Source organism: Malaclemys terrapin, chromosome 3 (assembly GCF_027887155.1).
Source record: "Malaclemys terrapin pileata isolate rMalTer1 chromosome 3, rMalTer1.hap1, whole genome shotgun sequence".
NCBI classification, from domain to species: Eukaryota; Metazoa; Chordata; order Testudines; family Emydidae; genus Malaclemys; species Malaclemys terrapin.
This window is the reverse complement of record NC_071507.1, coordinates 102246177-102270656: the sequence shown is the minus strand read 5'-3', so window position 1 is coordinate 102270656 and position 24480 is coordinate 102246177. Positions and strand designations below refer to the sequence as shown.

Genomic DNA, 24480 nt, shown 5'->3' with positions numbered 1-24480 from the left:
TTTGGCAGCTTACGCTTCCCGCTATCTATATGGCTGCCTAGAACTCCCAGAATATATACAGGGGCCTGTGCCCCTCAAAGAGCTGACAGATCTAGTAATAATCCAGAAATGCCCCCAGTCTGCCCATCCCTCAATGTTTCTTCTTTCCTGCTCATCCATTCTGTTCTTTCCCTGTTTGCTCAGAGCCTAGCACCATGAAATAGGCTATCAAAACTCTTGGCAGAGGTCTTTCCCGAATGGCTCTCCACCCATGTCACTTGTCATGCTCCTGACACACGGGTTGGTTTGTGTGTAAGCTTCAGAGCCTTTGGGTTTCCCTGGCAGATGTGAGGAGGGCTGTGGTCACGAGGAGGTCAGAGGGTTCCACCTTAGGTTGGGAGATAGCTGGACAGGGCCCTACCTATCTGTCTTTGCACCAGACCTTGAATAACAGAGAGCCAGCCCTGCAGTAAAGGAGGCTGGCTGTGTGTTCAAAGAACGGCACTTCTGCAGGACTGAGAGGTTTGGCAGTCCAAGAGATGTAGGGCCATGGCAAGAAGCATGCTGAAAAGAGCAAGCAGTGCTAGAAATCATGTTTTAATAGGTCACAAGAATAAAATCGCGTGTATAAGTACTGTAGTTAGCCCTATGAACAGAGAGGCTAGATGGACCTGTGCCATCCAAGTGCTCTGAAACAGAGATTTGGTATTGGAAAAAACTGTTCACTAATGTACAGATGTAAATTTTTCACAATGAGGTGGAAACAGTATCAGAAATAACAATATTGGCATCTGCCTCAGGACAGTTGCTACCTTCTTACAACTTTTTTTTTTGCATCTGGTTCCATTTATGACTCATACTTCCCAAACAAGCCATATGTTGCTGCAGAAGGCCTTTAACTTTGCTTGATTCATATTGAGCTGTATCCCTGGCTCTCACCCAAGTACATGTAATAAAACCACTTTTTCCATCAAAAATAAAAATGAAACCCCATTTGCACCGAGATTTAATTAGCAGCCAGTAAGTCATTTTTGTGTTGAAAGCATGCACACTCCTGTTTTGTTAGAGGCTGATTTGCACCTTCAAACTCCATTGTAACATTTCATTAGTTCAAAGATGCCAACGCCAAAAGGGATCAATCACTGTGATCATCTCATCTCTCCCGTTGTATAACACAGGCCATACAACTGCCCCCAAAATAATTCCTAGAGCAGATCTTTCAGAAAAACATCCTGTCTTGATTTACAAATTGTCAGTGATGGAGAAGCCACCAGGACCCCTTGTACATTGTTCCAATGGTTAATTACCCTCACTGTAAAAAAAGTGATAATATGGAAAGATTTTCTATCATTTTACTGCAAATTCTGATGCATTAAAATGATGATACATTTTGGAGAACACATGCTTTCCAAGTTATTCTCTTTGGATGTCGCATTTTGCATCACCTATTTAGAACACTGTGACATTGATGATTTTAAACCACCTGATATGGAACTGACAACAGTAATTTCTGCTGAACTAGGCCGTCTATCAAGAAACTTGTGTCTAAAACCAGGAGTTGGCATTATATTAAAACACTCCGAATATAAATGACTAAACCATCGTCACTGCTGATGTTCCTGAAACTGAAAAGCAAAAAATAAAATGGAATAGAAAAAATCAACCGTACCATTTTAAAAGAGTCAGGCATCTTTGTATTCAATTGCCCTTTGTTTTAATTGTAATGCTTGGGTATTGTGCATCTGAACAACAAATTGTTAGCTATTGTGTGACATTCCTTTAGGTATAATTGACATCGCAGTATATGGTACTTTTGGTATTATATGGAACATCTTATTTTAAAAAAAGCATCAAAGGGATTAAATCTCAGTAGAGATGCCAGGAAACTCTGAAAGGTTCACCTTATAGATTTTCCAACTATTTATCAGGAGAGTATAGGGGATGTAGAATGGGCAGTGGGACTGTTCAACACTGCATCTCCTGGGGAGCAGAGAACAGGAGACATCTCTACACCACTCTATTGCTCCTCATTGGCAGCACGGTTCCTGCAGGAGCTGTTCTGTCACTGGTTGAGTCCCCACACAGCTGCACACTAGCAGCCAAAGAGAAACCCCAGCCAGAGTTAATGCTGCTTTAAGCAGCATTAACTCTCACTTGGATTTGTGCATGCAAATCCACAGGGTTAGCACAAGGCAATGCCCAGACAGTGGCTGATCCTTTGCTGTAAAGCCTGGCAGAGACCCAGCTCCACAGAGCTCCAGCAGCAGCAGTTTCATGGGGTCCCAGAGAGAGGGAATAACACCACAGAACTGTTCCTCCCCCAACTTTCTATTCCCCTCCAGGCTCCTGTCCCCTGTAATAAGTATACAGCAGGCAAGCAGATCTACTCATCCTACAACACTCCTAAGGAGAGATCTGCTTGATCTCAGTGTCCCCACCCTCCCCTCCACTCATAGCAGTACCATAGGAAATAGAAATAGAAAAAAACTATCAGGCCAGTTAGCGCCTTTCTGCCAGTGAAGGAGTATTCCTTCCAGTGTCCATATCCCCCCCCCACACACACTTTGTGTAGTACACTATACTGTTAAAAGTTCGCTCTCTCCTCTTTAGCATGTCCACAAAAACCTTGTGAAACAGATCTCAGGTGAAATTCAAGCAGTCTTTCTGTTGCAATCCCAAATTTAATTGTTAAAATGTCATGAATATAAAACCGAGAGGAAAAACCTTGTCATGGAAATTCTTTAATCTCCACTTGATCATTCTCATTTTTCCTGGCAGTGAAATTAAGCAATTTCAACCATAAATGTGCTTGCTTGCTTGCTTGCTTTTTTGATAAATATGGATGCTGAGCAGGGAAGAGTGATTATGAAAAATGCCAAATGGAGCTGAAGCCCCAAATGTTTTCAAACTCAGTTGTTGAGAAGTGTAATGTTTAAGGGCCAGATTTTCAAACATGCTCAGCACTTTTGAAACTGGTCACTGCAGTTAGGTGCTTAAATGACAGCAGTTCAGCTCTCTTGAAAATCTGGGTCTTGAACTACTCATTACCTATGGCTAACTCTTTGGAGATCCTGAACATAGGCACTAAAGACAAGCGCACAGGCCCTGCCCTAAGCATTCATTTGGCTTGCAGTCTGGAAAGTGCTCATGTTGGAAACGTGCCATTGCCCGTATCCTTTGAAAATACACAGAGTATTCATGCAAAATCTCTCTACAGTTATGGCCCAATGTCACACGCACAAGTTTAGGACCCATGCCTGCCACCATTGAAGGCCCTGGTAAAATCCCTATTGACAACAGGAACAGGCACAGGCCATTAAGTCTCAAGGAGGGGAAGGAATGGAAAGGACGGCAAAGGGCTGAGCACTCTCACTTCCCTTTGTTTTGGGTGGCAGTGAGAGTGCTCGGCAGTACCTTGTAGAAATGAGCCCTCACAGTCCAATCCTCCTGCCACTGAAGTGAATGTTAAAACTCCCATTGGATTCGATAGTGTCGGAACAGGCCCAAAACGACCTTTCTTTTATCCTGGCTGTGAGGAGGGAAAAGAAATTGTATTTTGCAATATGGAGTCTGCTTTGCCACTACAGTGTTTCGCCACCTATTTGGATCTGTGTGTGCCTCCGTATATGTTAACACTTACAGGTTTGTCTCAGAATAGTCATGTCAGTTAGTGGATGTCATTCATCTCTGAAGAATGTGACATGACGGTTCATGTGGTAATGTTGTTTTGTTTTTAATTAAGTCTGTGGCTGATTATGTTCCTTCACTCGTTGTCTGCCTCAGGATGAATACCAAATAAAGGGATACCCAGTGGAGCAAGAAATTGTTACTACTTACTTTTCTACCTCTATTTTTGCTAACATTCCTCTCTCTAGCCTGCTGCCAAACCTATGAACAACTGAGCTGGCGTAGGTTACCTCTACTCCCGTGTAGACGTATCTTCAAGCAGTTCCTCAGCTGGTGTAAATCAGCAAAGTGCCACTGAAGTCAATGGCGCTACACTGATTTACACGAGCTAAGGATCTCACCTACATAGGACTTACATTACTAGATGGTTACTTTTATAGCACAGAGGATTGTACAGTACAAAAGGAGGCAATTTACATTCTTTTAAATCTCTGTGAAAATGACATTAAGGGTCTGGGGGCCACATATTCCCAGAGTAAAGGGCAGCACACAGCCTCAAATCCCAACTAAACCCTATATGAGAACTCACGTGGTGCATAGGCCTCATGCTGGGCCTCTCACAGGTGTGAATTTAATCCATCAGCACCAGTCGTGCTCCAAGACAGGGTTGTCAACCCTCCAGGATTGTTCTGGAGTCTCCAGGAATTAAAGATTATGTCATGTGATGAAACCTCCAGGAATACGTCCAATGAAAATTGGCAACCCTATTCCAAGATGAGATCATTACCGTTACCATGTATTTGATTTTGGTTGTGTACCTATCATACAATCATAGACCTTTACAAAAGTTTAAAGACATTTCAAAAATCTGTTCCAGCTACAAAAAATAACAGCCACACTTACAGAGTTCTCTCCTCACACACAAATGAAAGAAATGCTAAAGAGGAACCTTCCTCACTTAATATAATACCTCAAGAGAAGCCTGTGTAAATAGAGCAGGTCACCATAGCCCACGTAGGTCTGACACATGGACAAAAGCAAAGTAATTCAAAAAGCCGCTCTCCATACCTAATTCTGCCTGTCATGCCAAATCTAGAGCTCAGGTGGCTGATGTAGAGCACACAAAGCCCAAAACTGTTTAACGCTTAAGTATTAAATTGGGCTTCCAGAAAACATATGCAGAAAACCCGCAATAGAGTCTGCAATTCAGGAAATGGAGGGCTCATCCAAGTATTGTCACAGTAATACACTCAATTGCATATGGTCTTGGCTGCCTTTTGTGTGTGCCTGTGTGTGTGATTTACAACCATGAATGTCAAAAATTTGGTGAGAATTAAATGCATGGTAAAGTGGGCAGGTGTTTGCACTGCATGTGCTGGATTTACTTGGAAGACTTTCTTTAGAGCCTCCAGATCATATTAATTAGGATTTTCAAAAGCATCTAAATGACTTAGAAGGACAAGTGTCATTGACTGAGTCTGCCTAAGGCATTTTGAAAATCCCATCCATTTTGTCAATGTGTCCTAATATTGGAAATGTCAAGGTGCAGATATTTAACACGGCACAGGACATGGTAGCTACCCCAGTGAGTGTGTAATACTAAAGTTGTGATTGTGCAGATAGTAATGTGGGGCACATCCTGCCCTTTTCTTTGCTGTCACAAAAGTTGAATAGGTACTGACACTGCTATGGTGACCCTACTCTGAGATGAAAGGAGGCAGGGAGCTTGGCAGGGGTCTGTTTCACCCTTAGCCCTTATGTAAAAGTTGTATAGATTATATAAGAAATCAATAACCTTTCAGTACAATAGGCAATTATATCCCTGCTTTAGAATTCTATAGGATTTTTCAAAACTCCCATGGAAAAGAAAAAAGAACAGGAGTACTTGTGGCACCTTAGAGACTAACAAATTTATTAGAGCATAAGCTTTCGTGGACTACAGCCACGAAAAGAAAATATTCCCTATTAATTTTTTATATTTTCTCAGAGTAATTTCTATACTACCCAATTAAATCTCTCTGTATTAAATCTCTTTCTTTCAGCCTTATTAATTTCTGGAGTATTTTTACATAAGAGCATGTATATCTCAGAGCTACTCTAGTGGGTTCCATCCATCCCAATCACACAGAGGGGACCAACACCATGTGACTAAGGCTGGGTAAGGAAAAGGGCATGAAACAGTGCATCTGTAAGTATGAATTTCCGCCAGCCAACCTCCTAAAATCAATAAGAGTTTGGAGTGTAACCTGCTTGGGCATGCTGGAAAATCCCACTAAGTGCCCATCTGCATCTTTAGGTGCCTAAATAACTTTGAAGAATCTCCCCCTTGGGCACTCTTGAAAATTGGAGTTAGGATTCTATGTCACTTAGGTGCTCTTGAAAATTTTGTCCCAAGTGTCTGCATTAGATTAGTTTTTCGATATTTTTTCAAAGCATAAAACTAATAATCCATTCCTACTACATACTTAGCACTTGTAGAACGATTTATGTTTTTCAAAGCACCGTATAAATATTAACTCATTAAAACATATCATCAGTATTAAAATAGAAAGTATCTGAACGCATTTCTGGAGTTGCTTTACTTTAACCAAAAAATATCCTGAGTAATTTCAATGATACTTGATCGACAGTTATAAAAAAAAAATTGCTCCCAGGCTGAGAAGCTGGGTGACAAATCACAGCTGCACATGAATTAAAACAAGCAAGCTATAAATCCAGCAATAGAGGGTGGTCTTATATTGGAAATGCTAATAGCCCTGATTTACCATTGTGCCAATCCTGGACTTCATTCTAATAAAAAACGTGTGATTATTTGTCCATTGTGCAGGGCATTTTGTTCTTGAATGTGTTAATACAGTAAAATGCACCTCAGCAGGGTAACAACTTTTTTGCCACATAGGATTTTTTAAAAATATGTTTATTACAGACTCCTCCTTTTAATATGGGCGCATGATGCTGTATGCATCGTGGCTCCAACTAGATACCCTCCTCCTTTCTTCAGGTTTAGATGAGCCAGTTCCTAGCATGGATAGAACTTGGTAAGCCTCCCATAAGCACCTGGAATAACACACTGCAATGGAAATAATGGGGCAGATCCTCAGCTGGTGCAAACTGGGGACCTGTTCCAACATCTCATTGTTGGAAAATAAGATGTACTCTCATGGTAACTGGTAGCAGGGCAAAGTGTGATTCGTATTTTCAGCTGTTGCACCCACACATAACCCCTTCTACTGACTACTAAGCCATGTGTTTAGGAATAGATGGCACAGATAATTTACTATCATGCTAAGTAAACTTCACAGATAAACTTGGAAAATTCAAAGAACACATGAAAAGTAGACATCTCATTCACATAACTGTATATTTATTTCTTTTTAAAGAACACTCCTTAATTGTATTGTAATTCAATATACAAACTTGGTTTCACAGAATTATAATATACTAAATAGCACAAAAAATAACCCATATTTTTCTTGGTTTTTTTCGTGTGTGTGTGTGTGTGTGTGTGTGTGTGTGCTGGTGGCAGTGGTAACCCATCATACCTTCAAACGTATAAGTAGGGGTTACTCCTGACTGTCCCCCCACACAGACTGAACACCAGTCCAGATGGTGTCCTAAAGATGCTGTATTCTTGAAGAACAAGAATACTTCCTTGCCCCTGAACTCTGCGGATGTCCGCAGTTGTAGTGCTCTCCCTCTGGCCAGGAGGGCTGACGACTACAGTTGTGGTGCTCTTCCTCCTGTCAGAAGGGAAGACAGGTAGTCTCCCCTAAAGTTGAAACCAGTATCACTGTGGGGATTGACCAGCTGGTGGTGTTCGAGAGCAAGTGTCCATCTTCTTTTCTCCCTGCACCCCCATTCTCACCATTCTAGACCTCAAGTGTGACCCCTCTGCAATCCAGCTAAGCTCCACACCATCAGTTTGTGCAGAGACACCCAAGGTCACTCCCGAGCTTGGGTCTCCCACATGCAGCGCACAGCACTGCTTGCCAAACCATTGGGCCAGCCGACAACCAAGTTCTATAGACTTAGATGTGCTTTGTCACCTCGTTTGTAAAGACACTCCAGTATAGGTATGTGTTGACCTATGGCCTGATCCTGCTTTCCCTGAAATCAATGGCACAACTTCCATAGACTTCAATGAGAGCAGATCAAACCCCTAGTGTCCAAATGTGTTACATATAATTGTACCAGTGATGCACTTGTACATATTTACATGGGCTGGAATGTTTTCCCATTTTTTTAAAAGGAGAATATATAGATCAACATGTTCACATAAGACCAAATACTTTTAATATATTTATAACTGTTTTATAAAGCTTTGAAAAAAGTCACAATAGCACATTGTTTTACTTTAATGCTTTACGGTACTATCAATTTAAAATCACAATCAGCACTTAAGTTATAGTCAATCCAGCAAACAAGAGACAAAAAAATTACAAGAGTTAAGAACTGGCTGATACATCCTTTATCTTTTTTTTAAACTAATGCATAAGTGCAGAATAAGATAAGATACTCTAGTTTAAATATCTTGTTTACAATATACATTTTTGTTCTAATTACGCAACAGTAAATCCCATGCTTCACATAGAAAAGCAATCCACAACATTAAGAAAAAAATTTACAATTTATGAAACAAAGTAAATAAATATTAGTATTACAGAATCAGAGCTGTACATAAAAGCTTTTCAATTTTAATCATATAAAAATATGCTTTTAGTGCAACCTCACATATATACTGATGCTGTTTTGCTTTACATCATTTAGATCCAAGTGTCCAAAAAGGAAAGAAATTACATTTATTACAAAGCAGATACACAAATTCTAAAATATGTACAAATTACTGCTAAAAAAATGCTTATAAGAATATAAGCAAAGTAAAGAAAAGGCACAAACATCTGTACAATTTAAAAGTACCAGACCCAATAAGAATTTCAAAATTTCATTTTGGTCAGGCTCATGATGACTTGTCATTTTATCTAATTCTTTTGATATAACAAAAGTATATATAATTGCAAACTACTGTAACTTAGGACAGGCATGCTGTAAAGTTGAATACTTCTACCTCTAGAAAAAAAGGGGGTGGAGGGATAAATGTATGGGTAAAAGTCTCCAGGCATCTCAGATCAATGCAGTTTGCTCTTCTCAGATGATGTATCTTTTCTTTCCGGTGTGCTTGATGGAGAGTCTTTCCTGCTGTGGAAGCCTAACTGTCTGACATCTACACCGCTCTTGTTATAAAAGGTGGAATGAGCTAATGCAGTCTGTGATGTACCAAAACTGTCCTTTTCACCACTGTGCAAGTCAGGATGGGTGGTTGAAGCACAGGCCTGGCCTGGCTCAGATCCACTAAAGTGTTTAATGCTAAAATGTGCACTTTCTAAGGGCTTCTGATAAGGCTCAGAAGCCCTCTGTGGCTGCTCTGCCCCATGCAGAACAGCTTCTTCTGTGGCGATTCGCAGAGAGGCTATGGCTTTTGTACAAGTCTGTATGTTCTCCTCCTGTTCTCTTTCTGTAGCTATAAAACTGTCTTCTGAAGTGCTTTGTTTCAGCAATAGAGAGGAGGATACATTGGATGGAACAGTTGGGTGCAAAATGTGAGGAGAGGTACATTTCTCATGGTGCTTAGAAATGATATAGGATTCTTTTGTAATGGTCTCTGAAGTTACTCTTTGCTTTTCCTCAGAGCTCTCCCTCTGCAGGGGCACGATGGACGGAGGATATAAATCTGATAGGGCCATAGGTACTGAATGGACCATTTGGATACCTCCAATGGGCATCATGGGGATAGGTGCTCGGATTTGTTGCTGGGAGTGTAATGGAAGGTGACTGAAGACATAGTCATTAGGACCCTCAGGGAACAGGCTAGACCCATGATGGTTCGAAATTCCTTTTTCTCCGTACACACTGAAGTAAGGACCCTGAGACAACCCTTTTCTCTGTAAACAGAAAAACAACAACATGGTCAGCAAAATCACTCCTGAAGCTTCCAAAATCACTCCAAACCTACCAATTTCTCTCTTAAGCGTTGCATGTAAAATAATGACTACCTGTGGCCCAATCATGATTTTGTCCTCTGGGCACTATTCCAATATAAATATGAAATAGTAAGAAGAAGGGTGCCAATTGATTGCCAATTGAAGTGGTGGTTTTGTGACATAGACACTTATCCATTTGGAATGGGATTGAGGGATTTTCCACAGGCCACTGTTCTGCAATCATAAGATACTGGCTTTTGGTCTTTCTCCACCAAGTCCCCGAAGAAGTGAGGTTTTTACTCACGAAAGCTTATGCCCAAATAAATCTGTTAGTCTTTAAGGTGCCACCAGACTCTTTGTTGTTTTTATCTTGAAAGAGCGACCCAGAATTGAAAAGCTCACCTCCAGTCCGTACTAACCACATCCTGAGCCACTCGGAGCCCCCTTTTTGGTCTCTTAATTTCTCCCATTTGGTTTTTATTTGATGATTACATGTTGCTTATTGGTGGCTAGAGCAATAGTGATGTAGAAAAGTAGGACTACATTTGCATAATGTTATGTGGGATTTATCCACACAGCTTCCAGGGACTCTCATGGGAATCAAATGACTACAATCCTAATCACTGCTTTAAAGTGGAGGGGTTAGTGATCATAAGACTATTAACCACTCAAGAGCTGTGCAGCTAACCACAGTGCTGGTATAGGCAGTCTGGAGATTGTGCCACAAAAGGCTAATACATTAAGCATCAGCACTTCACTGGGAAATCCTAACTCCCAAGGCATTAACCAACCATTTGATCCTGTACCGGGAAACTGGTTTAGGGGACAATGAAAGATTCAGTGTTTGTGCTACGTGATGGCTGAATCTCACATTGCACGGCAGCTCTGTCATGTTCGATATAAATCAGGGATGACCTGAGATAGGTTAAACTCAGAGAATAATCTACATCAGAGTTTCTCCTATATAAGGATGAGACATTTAAACCATATAAAAAAAACCCTGTCCTAGGTAAGCACAGCGGCAGCTCGCTATGCTGCCAATGAGATAAGAAATTTGAGGAATAAAATGGAATTACCAGAGCACCAGGCTGAGAGTGCAGAAAGACATAACTATTTCAGTGCTCTCTAGTGCACAAGCTTTAGAGTGTCAGTCTGCCATTGTGTTAGAAATTCATGGTCCCTCAGCACAGCTGCTTGAATTTGTTTTCCTTCTTTGGTCTGCCAGACGGTTTCTCAATCTGACTGTCCTCTTAAATGTTTCCCAATCCATGGTCTCTGACGTGACCACATCGGACAAAGACTTGACCAAAATAGAAACAGAGCAATGGCAACACAGAGGGGCTGCAGAGTAAAGTAACTCTTAGAAGAATGAACCTAGGAACACAGAACCCCTAATGGACTAAGAATCTGTAAACAATAACTTCTCCATGTTGTATCCTACAACAATTTCAAAGGGCAGCAAACAGCCTGTCCACCTCCTATGGAAACTACTAATATGATACGAGCTGCTAAAATGTTTAAGAGCCTGCAGTGTCCTAGATGTACTTAGAATTACACAGGGCCCTGAGTCAAGGTATTCACATCTGGATCCAGATTCTGAACCTCCTAAAACTCATGGGTGTTCAAATGCAGGGTTCTGGTTTGAACCATTATAGAAACAAGGTCCAGCTGAAAAATTCCAATGCAAGTTCACAGTCTGAATTCCTCTAACCTCCAAAGTCTGGGAGAGTACAGGCTGGGATTTGGTTCAGGCCTATCTGCATTTAGGATGAAATTAAAACGAAAGATGAAATAAGGGGGTGCCCTCAATTATGCACAGACATCTCTTCAGAAATGAAATTGCTAGACATCAGCGGCAATGCCTTACATTGTACCTGAGTTGTGTGCATGCATCTTGTTCTATGTGAATCTTGCCTCTACTACAGCTTCCCAGCCCTTCTGGGTCACTCAACTCCTGCCCAGTACTAGTGGTACTAACCCCCTCAAAAGGGGAAGGAAGGGAAAGGGCTCCCAACTGGCCAGCAGATCTGATATTGAACCTCTTTAAAGGTCAACCGAGCTGACACAGCAGTGTATGCTCCAAGGATCCCACCACAGCACAGCCCCAACACCCCCTAATGCAGGGTTGTGCCTTTATAGTACAAGATAGATAGCAATTTAACTTGTGCACCAACTTCACAGTAGTGTCAAACCTACTTTGAAGTTAGTGTTTTGTGAGTTAACTGCTATTGTACAACCAGCAGAAGGCACATAAAAATCTTTTCTTTTTTGTAGGCCCTATAAAAAGAATTGCCTTTCTAAGGTTTTTAAATTTCATATAGAAATAATAATTCATAGATATATAGTGCTTTAATCCAAGGCACTTTAAAGTATATATAAAGAACCACCAAAATGCAGCCAATCTGAAATGGAGGGTGGCAGCCAGTCAAAGCCCAGTAGAACAATGGGGAAAGAACATTTTTGGCCAAGGAAACTAGAACAAATCCTTACTTATATAAAAAGTGCCATGGGAGTTTTAACGTCAATGCAGAGCAGACAAAGTTACCCCCTTCTTACTCAACTGATCTGATAACTCTGTGTATTCAGAATTTGGCTTGTTTTACAGACTATATATATATATATATATATATATATATATATATATATATATATATATATATATATATATATATATATATATATTACACTTTTTCATTCCTATTAGGATTGTGGAGCCAGCACAGCTATGCAGGAGTGAACAGGATTTTCCTCTGGTTTCAGAGTCAGTGGCAAAATTGTTAATTAAGTTATAATTACCAGATCCTGAAAGTGAAAAATAGTCCATTCCCCCCCTCTAATATTTTCAGTTATAGTCATTTCAGGTGTTATTTGGAATAAGAATAGATTAAAAAATATTCAGAAGTGTGTGATTTTAGGTTCACGGATCTTAAAGTCAGAAGGGACCATCAGATTATTTTGTTTGACCTCCTGTACATCACAGGCCATTACATTTTACCTAGTTACCCCTATTAAGCCCAATAAATTGTGTTTGGCTAAAGCATATCTTCCAGAATGGCATCCCGTCTTTATCTGAAGACATCAAGAGATGGAAAATCCACCATTTCCCTTGGTAGTTTGTTCCAGTGGCTAAAGAACCTACTGTTAACAATTTCTGCCTAATTTCTAATCTGAAATTGTCTGGCTTCAGATTTCAGCCATTGGTTCTTGCCATGACTTTCTCCACTAGATTAAAGAGTTTTAAAATTAGCCCAGTCATACTGATGTCCTGTCTAGGCTTAGATCCAAAAATATGAAGGAAATAAACAAGAGATATGAGAGTGAATTACCGCCATTCATTACAACATGAATGATATGTATTTGATTGAAATGGGTCTGACATTATCTCAGAAATGCTGAGGTCTCAGGAGCCAGTCTTGCAAGGTGCAGAGCACTTTCTGAAAGAGCAAACTGATGGTGCTAAGCACCTCTCAGAATGTGTTAAGCACCTTGCAGGATTAGGCACAGAATGCACAGCGTAACTATAATAGCAAGAATTGTCATGTTGCCCATGGGGAAGTTTGTCACATCCCCTTTCACCAGTTTTATTACACCTCCAGGAATATGTATGCCAATGGAAGTGTCTCATATACAGGATATTTAGTCATTCAAGGGACTTAACAGCTCTCTGTTCACAGTATAACAACATCAGCTGTGGGGTCTCATACAATATTCATTCAATGCCAAGATATTATGACTGCTAAATGAATAACTATTTATCCTTTTCTTTGCCAGTAAAAATGATTTGCGTGTCCTTTTTCTATGTTCATGTCTGTGGGAGCGCTAAAGTGCACAAGGGAATCAATTCCAAAGTTTAGAAATTGCTACTCTTATGAGTCCACAGTTCAATTCTTGTCGTTCCCAGGGAAGAATCATAATTGTAGTGAACAAACAAGACAGATGATGGAAGATGAGGAAAGCACTGCCAGACTGTCCCAGGAAGGGATCTACAGTTGTGTCACTGATTGCCCATATTGAACCAACATGTGTGGATGAAAGCAGCATTCCAAATAAAATTTCAGCAAGACGGCAAAGGCAACATGAAAACTTGTGACCAAAAGAAGCACCCTAAACAAAAATGAAGTGATTCCTTAAATCACAGAGTAAAATAGATTTGTGAAAAATATTATTTATTCTTACTTATATTATTGTAACACCTGGGAGCTTTGCGAATGGTAGGGCTTGTGAAAGGTACTGAACTGACAGCTTTAGAAAGCCATTCACAGAGCAGGTACAGCATGGGGACTGGCAGTGCAAATTTTACTCCCACTGTCCCACCAACATTCTTATAGACTAACTGGGATGAAGCATCTCTAAGTTTGAAGATGGTTCAGTTTCCACTCAGTCCTTTGTGTCACTGGTGCGACTGCCAACTGTGATGGTGGTTTGTGTGATGTAAACACTACCATCAGATGATAACTTCTAGGCCCTAATCTTGCAATGTGGTGCATATGGACACCTCCCCGCTCCCATTTGGAGTCTCATTTACCTCAGTACTTCTATTTATTTCACCTGTGCTTCAGCGGTGTACCTCTGTACATTACATTGCAGTGTAAAGGCCATACTCACTACCAGTCTGGGCTGAGTCCCAGCTGGCAATCCGGAGGTGAAAGGCTATGAATCTCATTACCAAGCAATAGGAGCAACCATACATCATTTGGTAAAATACATTTTACATGTAAAATAGCTAATGAGGGGCCAGATGCTCTGGTGGTGTAAATCAGTATAAATCCACTGAAAATGAAGTCAGTGGAGGAGCTACACTGATTTATCCTAGCTGGAGATCAGGCCCCAAGTCTGTAATGTTCTGTATCAAGCCACCGCAAGTGGCTGAGTCCAAGTCGTGGCTTGGTCCATATCTACTATAGTTTCCAATATTCTTTTCTCAGGTTTTTGATGAGGCTCCAAGCCTCTTCTTTCTTCCTCTATAGAAGTTTTAGGTGAGTGATTCCAGCATGCAAGTTTACAAAGTTCTTTTAAAAGTTCCGTACAAGTTAAATAGTGCACTAGCTTTGATAATAAAAATTAAAATATTATTTCATACTTACTGCATGTCCCAATGGAACGGATTCAGACTGTAAATATTGACCCATAGACAATGCTGGATTATGGTACAGACCCCTTCTGGGTGATGCTGCTCTAACTGAGGCCATATATCTTCTCTCCCTCCTTGGAGACAGTTCTCTTCTGGCAGATGCATCTTTTCCAGGTGACATTGGTCTCCTAGGTGACAAATGACGTCTTGGTGAAACATCCCGTCTCGGTGATAACTCTCTTCTCAACACAGCTTCCTTCCTTGGGGAAAGGTGTCTCATGGGTGAAATATCCCTCCTTGGTGATAAATGCCTTCTGGGTGACAAATCCCCTTTGGGCATTAAATACCTCTTTGGTGAATTATCTCTATATGGCGAAGAATCATACCCTGGTGAGGACTGTCGACTAGAAGGTGAGAAGTCCCTCGGAGATGAGGTGGGCTCTAATGAAAGCATGTAATCCTCCTCCATACAACTAGGTATGTCTAACCTGTCTTTGTCAGGCTCTGAATCAGTACTTTTGCTCTGGAAAAACCTCTGATATTCCGTCATTTGTGAGTCTTCATATGAGTCGCTTGGTGTTATAAGCTGAGTAACCTGAATACTAGGTAAAGTAACCAAATAACTGATCAGGGAAGAGTGTCCCATTGAAATGGAACTGTCAGGAGAAGCCCCATAGGACGCCGCTGCAGCATTCACTGACAGTGAAGAGAATCTGGGGGGTTGGGGGCTGGTGCTTCTTGATCTCGTTTTTGGTGTTGAGTCTCCCTGGGTATCATCAAAGTCATCGTCATCCTCTTCATCATCGTCATTGTCATCTCCATCATCCCCATCCGATTCCTCAGCATCAGAAAACTGGTGTTCTTTTGATATGCCTGCCATACTACTCTTCTCTGCTTCCTGGTGCATGTCTTCAATGTTTTCTGAAATAATCATGGCAAGTCCATCAAGTATGCACAGAGACACATTTCGGGTACAATCCTGCACCCATTCCATACTTAGAACATCCTTTGGTCACTGGATGTTCTCGGTGCGGAATGGTTGCTCAGTCAGGTCTTTAACAGAAACTAAACTGCTGTTTAATATTCATAATAATATAAAACCCCAAAATCAACCTGAGTGAAATTCACCCCTGTGGAGAAGGCCAGCCCAAAGCTTATCCTCCATGCCTCTGCACAAGGGTGAAGTTCATCCTCTGTGGACACTATTAACATCAGAACATTTATACCCAACAGACTAGAACTGGACCTGACACAGAAGACATTTAAACGGTAAGAATTTTTTTCCAGCCTCAGCTGCTGTAGTATTAAATAATTAGAATTCACCTTAAATAAATGTGTCAGATTTATTTCTGTGCTTATTGTTTTTTAATAAGATACTCAAAAGACCTTTTTTTAAAATAAAACCACCCCGAAAATATTCTTAACTTATCCTCCGGTGTCATCCACTATGTACCGAGTCATCTGCACACTATAAAGGCCACTCCAGCTAAATTAACTCATTGTAACATACCTGCTTCTTCAGTTTCGGCATCATCCACAGATGTCATTGATACTCCCAGCTCCAGGCATTTTTTCATGTGTGCTTTAGACTTCATATGTTTTGTCAGATTTCCTATCAAAGGTACAGAGATGATGCTAATTAGTTGACATCAGCGAAGAAATCTCTCCCAGTCAGTTTTTGTTTTCCTTTTCCCCGCCTAATCGATAGAAGGGTGTTTAGGTTAAAAAACAAGCAGAACTGATTCATTCAAACTCAATCCCCATCACAGCCAGTGTAATTTAATGAGTGTGGGAATTTACATCTTCCCCAAAACTGCTTATATAAACCTCTCTCTTCAGCAAAATAGTGGCAGTATTTCCGAGAGCTGATAACTGGCAATGATCACTAACGGATACCAATTAAACACTTCTTGTAAGTACTCTGAAGGCCATTCCAACCTAATCCCTTCTTATTCATCTTCCTCTTGTATATTAACATATATAAGTGCTGGAACTTGGGGTGCTGGGGGTGCTACCACACCCCCCTGGCTTGAAGTGGTTTCCACCATATACAGGGTTTACAGTTTGATTCAAGGGCTTTCAGCGACCCCACTATACAAATTGTTCCAGCACCTGTTATCATACCACCCCCCTCTTCCTATTCCCTGCCAGAAATGACAGTCTCAACTGCCTGCATGTTCATTTCTTCCACATGCAACTTCATGTTTTCTTCCACGTTACTTCTTATGCATGGAACATCCTCTCTGAACTCATCTTTAAAGCCACAATCCTAGCCTGCCTCAAATCCCTCCTCAAGACTCATTTCTATCATGATGCCAAAGGTAAAATGCATTCCAATAATGGCTAGGCGGGGGACTAGATAGGGATTAAAAATATCGACTCCCTCTATTTGTCTGTTTTACCTCCTTGTAGGTTCTTATCTTAAATTAGTACCCATTCCTACAATGAGTGACCAGGCAGTACCTGCGAGGAGCCCCACTGCTGATTTCAAGCATGATGTTGCTTGTGGACAAACAGGCAGAAGCCTGCCCTTACAGTGCTTATTGCAGGATTGGGGTCTTTGAAAGTGAGTTTATTAGGTAATGGTTTTTTTTTTTAATCTGTGTTTGTATAGTGCTTCTATACCAGAGTCCCAAGCTTCTGGTCACTACTGTTATATACATAAGAAATAACAACAACAACAACAACATATCCTTCAGAAGAAATACAGTGACATGATACACTGTAAAAATGATTAATCTGGTTCATGTACATTGTTTTGAAATAGGTTGTTGCTTTCCCCCTCTCCAGTGGTAAAATTACAGTGTAGAAAATAGTGCAGATTGCAACACCAGGGCCAATATGCACATATTTTAATAAGCATTATATATATCTATATTGAAGTAACAAATAAACCACTAAAAATGCCCCTCAGCTAGATCTGACTGCCCCATGACCTTTCTTGAATTAGTTGGCTAATTATTTGCAGGCATTATGGAAAAAGTGGGTCTTGAGGAATGATTTCAAGAAAAAGAGGAAAATGAATCAGTCCAGGTGTAGAGGTCCCCATGGAAGAAGGCATGAAGACAGATGTTAGAGAAGTGAGTGGACAAGGTTAATATCAGTGAATAAATAATAATCCTATGAGACAAGTATTTTATACCCATTTTACAGATGCACAGTAAAGTTAAATGACTTCCCCAAAGCCACATAATGACTCCATGACAGAGCAGGGAACATAATCTAGAAGTTTTGGCTCTATGTCCTGTCCTCTAATCACCAGACACAATTTATTTCAATGTGAAATATTCAGGAATCCTGTCTCACAGTTCCTAAAGGCTGCCATGCAACATCAAAACCAGTCTCTGAATAATTTCTGTCAACGCGCTGTGCAGATATGAAGGGCTCATGCCACAGCCAGTGCAGGTCTATTGCACAGGGCAAAGGAGGTGGATGTTCAGTCCCCATAAAGGACTCCACAACTCCTTTACACCACAAATCCACTCCCCGTGTTATACAGGAGGTCAGACAAGATGATCAAAGGTTCCTTCTGTCCTTGGAATATATGAATCTGTGCTCCATTGGGACTCCCTGCATTCCAGCACACTCAGGGGGTTTTGAATGGAGACGGAGCAAATTTTAGAGGATGAGACTGAAGAGATATAGTTGGTGGAGCTGCTACTATGCATAACCACCAGTTATTCCATATGGCAGGAGAAGAGGTACTAGAGCCAAAGAAGCTACTACAGCCCTACATCTGCAGTAGCAGCCATGCAGCTGCACTGCGATCACTCTGTGGCCTGGGGGAGGATTCCTTCCCCTTTTACACAATGAATATTCCCAGTGCAGGGCCAATTACTCACGCTGTGCACAGAGAGTGGGATTTGACCTCATATGCCTTTTGCTTACCAGTATCCAAATGATGTTAAAAATGGAGAGGAGGAGACTCACATGTATTATATACACACGAAAAATGCTGCTAAAGAAATTGATTTTTTTTTAAAAAGAGGTCGTTTCAAAGCAAATCCTAATTCCAATGAATATCATTATCCATGGCCTCCGGATGACAAATGGAGGCTTTTTTTCAGTGCTGATAAATATATGTGAACATAAGCTATCACATCCCTATTCATAATTAATGCAACTGTGGATGGAGTGGCCCACCTGGGAGTCTGTGGATTTGTACATTATTTATAAACTTGAAACTGAACCACTGTACAAGACCATGGAGGCATGCTTTCCTCTGCAGCTGAAACTCTGCTTCTGCATTATGCCACTACACGTGAGTCCCCCTGGAGTATTTTAGATTGCAGCAATTAAAACTTGCACCATGTAACATTTTTAGCATAAAGTAGTATTTGCAAGGGCAGTTCTTATGCCACTACATTTCCTCTGCAGACAAATGGGCTTGGTAGGAGCCTACAGCTCTTAAAATTAAGTTATGCAAGGAGTCTCACAGTCTCACATAAATCCTTGAATCATTTAGATATGAGGGAAAATATATTTAATGGAGTCCCATGTTCATAAATAAAACCATCTTATTCCGATGAAAGTTTTCTCTTTGATTGGAATGATGGATGTTAAATAACTAAGGAATTGGTGGAGGGAGGGGGAAGGGTTCAAGCAGAAAAGGCTGAATACCTTTAGTTTTGAAGGCAAAATTACACAACTTGCACACATAAGGCCGTACATCGGTATGAGTGCGGATATGTTTTTTGAGCATGCTTGGTTTCTTGCAGCGAATCCCACATTCTTCACAAATGTATTTTCCTCGCCCACGTCCTCGGACATACACATAATCCTCATTTGATTTGTACCTGTTGGAAGAGGGCATTGTATTTGAATTATATAGCCTCTAAGTCATACATGTACACAAACGGTGTCTTTATATCCCTCTGTGACCCAATCCTACAGGCATTACATGCACAAAGCTTCCACTGTAGTCAGGGGGAGTTCTACAAATGGTGCACTGTCAGGTTGGGGCCCAGGGTGTATTTACTTTTCAGGAAATGCAGTAATTTGAATATGTTTGCAAGTCTTAGTTATTGTTTAACAACTTGAAACCAGCGGCTCACATCTGATTGGAGTACACAAGAGAACAACCCAGAATATGGGTTTATATGGCTACCCTGTGGGGAGCACATTCAGATAGCTACTTCCTTGAAAAGAAATGGAATTTCATTCCAATATGTATACTTAGCTGATACATTATTAAAGGCATTAAAGGCACTCCCTCGTCTATTTAGCGGCTTACATTGTCTCATTCTGTTAGACAATAAATAAGACATGCAAACCTATGCATATTTCGTTAACTATCTTGATGAAGAATTAATACTGAAATAGAGGATAGGAAGGGTCCAGTTCACTGCTGTGCAGAGGGCCTGCACAAGGGCTACTTTGAGGGTTGAAGTGGAATTTAAGTGATGCATAGGCCTAGGATGGACATTCTGCCCCAGGAAAAAATGTCACATTAAGAGTTCTACAGGAAGTACAGCTGCTAAAGAATAATGTACCTAACCCCCTTCTGCTGCTCCTTTCCTGAGAAGTTCAGAATACACACAACTCCCATTGAAATCAGCAGGCACTAGGGCGGCTCAACTCACAAACTATTCTCTACAGTGGTAGCTGGCACTTAAAAATGAAGGCACCACGTGGAAGATGCTTCTAACATTGAAGAGGATTCTAGAGGAGTATATGGCATTTTAAGGTGATAGGGCTGAAATTTAAAAAAATCAATTTTTTCTCAGACAAACTTTGTGATTCATATGCGAAGCTGCATCTCCTACTCAAGGCACTGAGACTAATATCCAGTACATATATAAAATATTCTTCTCTACTCATCTCTGTCCTCTTATCCACCAATATGTGGACCCAATTTTCACATTTGGGCACCTGAAGTTAGGCATCTAAAATTCACATTAAAAGCTGCTGCTTTTAATCTCTCTCCATCAACACTAATCCTTCTCCTCTCCCTCCCATTTCGCAGTCACCAGGGATAGGACTGCCATCCTGCCATAATCTGGGCATCATCTCGTACTAGTCCTTTCTCTACACTCACATATCTAGGCTGTGCTCAAGTCTTTACAGAACATTTCAAAGATTCAGCTTTTTTGTTCTGTTCAGATTCCCAAGGCTCTTGTTCAGGCCCTCTTTGTCTTGCTACTTGTGCACTGTTGTCCCCATCTCCTTTCTGGCCAGCAATATCACCCCTCTCAAGTCCATTCGAAACTCAGATGCTAGGCTCTACTTTCTGCCTCATTATTCCAACCACATCACATTCTATTCTGTATTCCTCCTATTGTTCCCCCTTCTCTACTCATTTCACCTTTGCCACCACATGGTCATCACACGACAAGTGTGGTCATTATTGATCTGGGCTGGATTTGAACTCAGTGCAGAGGAGTTAAAAGGCTCAACACAAAGCCCCTGAGTCATGCAGTTCCACTCGAAACTGCCATTTTATTTTGGGTTTCTAATTTGATCTCATCACCAGTGTAAAAGAACAAAATAAACAAGCCATGAAGTAGGGATACCATACGTCTGTTTTTTCCCGGACATGTCCGGCTTTTTGGTAATCAAACCCCCGTCCAGGAGGAACTGCCAAAAAGCCGAACATGTCCGGGGAAAAATACCGCCGGTTGGGCACTTTCCCTCCCGCGGCTGCTGTGCTCCTCCCCTGACTCTTTGGCTCTGTTTAAGAGCCGAGCTGCCCGAGCGCTACTGGCTTAGGGCAGCCCCCGTGCCTCCGGACCCTGCGCCGCCGGCTGGGCACTTCCCCTCCCGGGCTCCGGGGGCGCAGGGTCCATGGCTGGAGAAGCGCCGGCCGGGGGCGCAGGGTCTGGGGGCTGCCCGGCAAACCGTGAAGCCGGTAGCGCTCAGGCAGCCCTTTCCACGTGGCTGGGAGGGAGGAGGGGGAATGCGGGGCGCTCAGGGGAGGGGGCAGAGTTAGGGCAGGGACTTTGGGGAAGGGGCGGAGTTGGGGCGGGGCCAGGGTGGGAAAGGGGCGTGACCAGGGCCCCGTGGAGTGTCCTCTTTTTTATTTTTTAAATATGGTAACCCTACATGAACTCTAGTTGCAATCCAGCACATGTCATTAAACTGCATGGTGTCTGAAGAGATGGAAGGTTTTTTCCAACCCCTCCCCACCCTGCCTTCCGTGTAAACTGTAAGTAATTGACTGAAATGTATTGTAGGATGTAGCATACAAGCGAATGAAATTTAAAATTGTTGAGTTTCCTTGAGAAATATCACTTCCAATCCTCCCAGGTTTCTGTAGTCGTAGGTGAGGGAAAGTAGATTTTGCTATTCAAATATCATTTGAATCAAGCTACCTGCCAGTGGTAATAATGCTTTTAGAATGATAACTGTGAGGAAACCTGCATAGGCAAAGCGCAAAGACTAAGCCTGCACAAAAGAATTGCTCTTATTTCATACTACCCTCTGTGGATTAAATAAAACAAAAGACGGACGAAATGATGAATCTCTTAAAAACAATGATGAACTAATGCTAAGTGATGACATGTAGAGAATATTAGATCTGTTAAAAAAAAAAAAACACCACAAGCTAGTGAAAGGAATGAATCTACCCTTCTGCAAACAATGCCACTGTTACGTAAAATGATAGCCTTCTGAAATGGATCTATAAGAAAGATGCATTAACACAACAGAATCACCATCCTCCACACTGTTGCTACGCAGGTAAGAGATCTCTATTGGGGAAACCCCATAAGCTAGAGAGACATACAGCCTGTCTACATAGATTATTAAAGCCCAGCAATAAATGTACACAGCGAGGCACCTAACTTCTTTCTTGCGTACTACAACTGTCTCAAGATACCTGATCTATATCAGGACAAATCCATAGGTGATATGTAAGATGATGTAAGTTATATCCCTTTACAGTCACTTAGACACATTTATGCTCATACTCCCTTAGACCTTATCAGTATGTAAGGAAGTCTAAGATGGTGTAATTAACACATCAAATTTCCTGACAAAGGTGCAAAAAGTTTCAGGTACAATATAGGGTAGACTGCTTAAACGAACATCTTTCAGAGCCTCCTGTTAGTTGCTTTTCTTGCTGAGCTACACTCTTCTGACCACTAGCATACAGACTACATCAATTTGGAATCCCTTGGGTGATCCAAATTCAGAGATGATATGTACAGGCAGGTGTGTGAGATACACACTTGTAAGTGGGTGAGAGTCTAAATAATAGCACTTTATACGTCTTGTAAACTTAGACTCACCTCTGAATTTGGGTCACTGAAAAGTCTCTTTTGTAGCCAGTTTACTGGTTTTTGGTTAGTAGCACAACGCACTACCACAGGGAACACCCAGGATCAGGGATTCCTGGGTTGTCAGGCCCTGGAACAATCTCAGAGATGACATTCTCAGTCTTCGAAGAGAGACGCAGGGTATGCCCCCTTTTTGCTACAGGTTATAGAGAAATATCAAAGTTTATTTGATTGAGACTGCCCCCACACATCCACAAGCCTTTTAATGAGAGGGATGCTGAAAATGTTGAAAAATGACAGAAGACTAAATGGATTGCTGAATGCCTTGTGACCCTGTCCTGACTGGTTAGTTATTCTGAGACACTGCTGCAGGGCCTGACATGTATGAAAAGTACCACCCAGCTGTATACCTGGACATTCACCACTACCAACATACAAACACCATCATTTCAGATTTTCATAATACAAATAAAATTCTGATGCATGTACTGAGAATACACTGTAATGGACAAACCATTAATATGCCTATCATAATAAGCTAATGCCTAAAAATTACATCAACGGACTATTAGGTCTGTTTTTTCCTCAGCTATTTGTGATTTATTTGTTTTGAATCAATTGAACAATAGCACATTGCTATTACAGCCAGCAGTAGATTAAACTATGTTTTTAATTTGATTGTTCTTACGTCTAAACACGGATACCATGGATTTTATTACCAACTAAAATTTTGTACCTGAAAGTCAACATTCAGTAAAAGACTAAAATATTCCAGGAATAAGAATAAGAATGCATAGCTTCTTTGTTAAGGCTGGTGCACAATACAGCATTTAATAACAGAAAGATGTCTGCCAGGAGTCCAATGAACACAAGAAGATTGCCTGGAAATCAAAATATTAGCTATCTATCCTCTTTTTTGTCCCAAATAAGAGAAATGACAATTCAGTAATGCTTTCTATGTATATAGAAAGTATAGTTGTACTAATGGCATAGGTGCTGGAACTAGGGGTGTTGGGGGTGGTGCTGCATCTCCTGGCTTGAAGTGGTTTCCATCATATACAGGTTTTACAGTTTGGTTCAATGGCTTTCAGCACCCCCACTGTACGAATTGTTCCAGCACCCTTGGCTAATGGCAAAGCAGAGCTGGAAGTAAGTACACAGGCTTTACTGTGTTTCCTACTATCTTGTTGCATGACTGACATATAAACAGGAGAAAGGATGCATGGGGAGCTACAAAACATGGCATGAGCCCAGAAGGCTGTTAATTTCCCTAATTCATCTACATTCAAGTTCAAATCTGTTTACTCTGAAATGACAGGCTAGGTTTGATATTTCCAGTTGCATTTTCTTACCCTCCTTCAAAGATTTTAATTCGTACTGGCTCAGTCTGTTTGGACGCAATGTCTTTATCTCCATGACTTTCTCCTTTTACTCTTTCTTTTGTAATATTCCCCACTACTTTCCTTTCAAGTTTGCTGCCAAACAAGAAGAATGGTTCGTGTTTCATCTGTGGAACAAAGTCAATGAGTGTTATTACAGTCTGGAACCCAGAATAAATGCACACTTCATTTCAAGTAGTTTAAACATTCTGGGCTGAATTCAGCTCTGA

At 41.1% G+C, this 24480-nt stretch overlaps 1 protein-coding gene across 4 annotated transcripts in view; it reads right to left on the bottom strand.

The window, feature by feature from the left end:
• Positions 1-6953: 6953 nt before the first annotated feature.
• The window catches only part of HIVEP2 (HIVEP zinc finger 2), a 202410-nt gene continuing 184883 nt past the window's right edge, over positions 6954-24480 (bottom strand). For all 4 annotated transcript variants that reach the window (XM_054024450.1, XM_054024449.1, XM_054024451.1 and 1 more), the window contains 5 exons: positions 24224-24378; positions 19276-19451; positions 16166-16267; positions 14669-15576; positions 6954-9545 (listed from right to left, as the gene is read on the bottom strand). In XM_054024450.1, coding sequence (XP_053880425.1) covers positions 8733-9545; positions 14669-15576; positions 16166-16267; positions 19276-19451; positions 24224-24378 — 2154 coding nt within the window. In that variant the 3' untranslated portion in view covers positions 6954-8732. The remainder of the gene's footprint in view (positions 9546-14668; positions 15577-16165; positions 16268-19275; positions 19452-24223; positions 24379-24480) is intronic.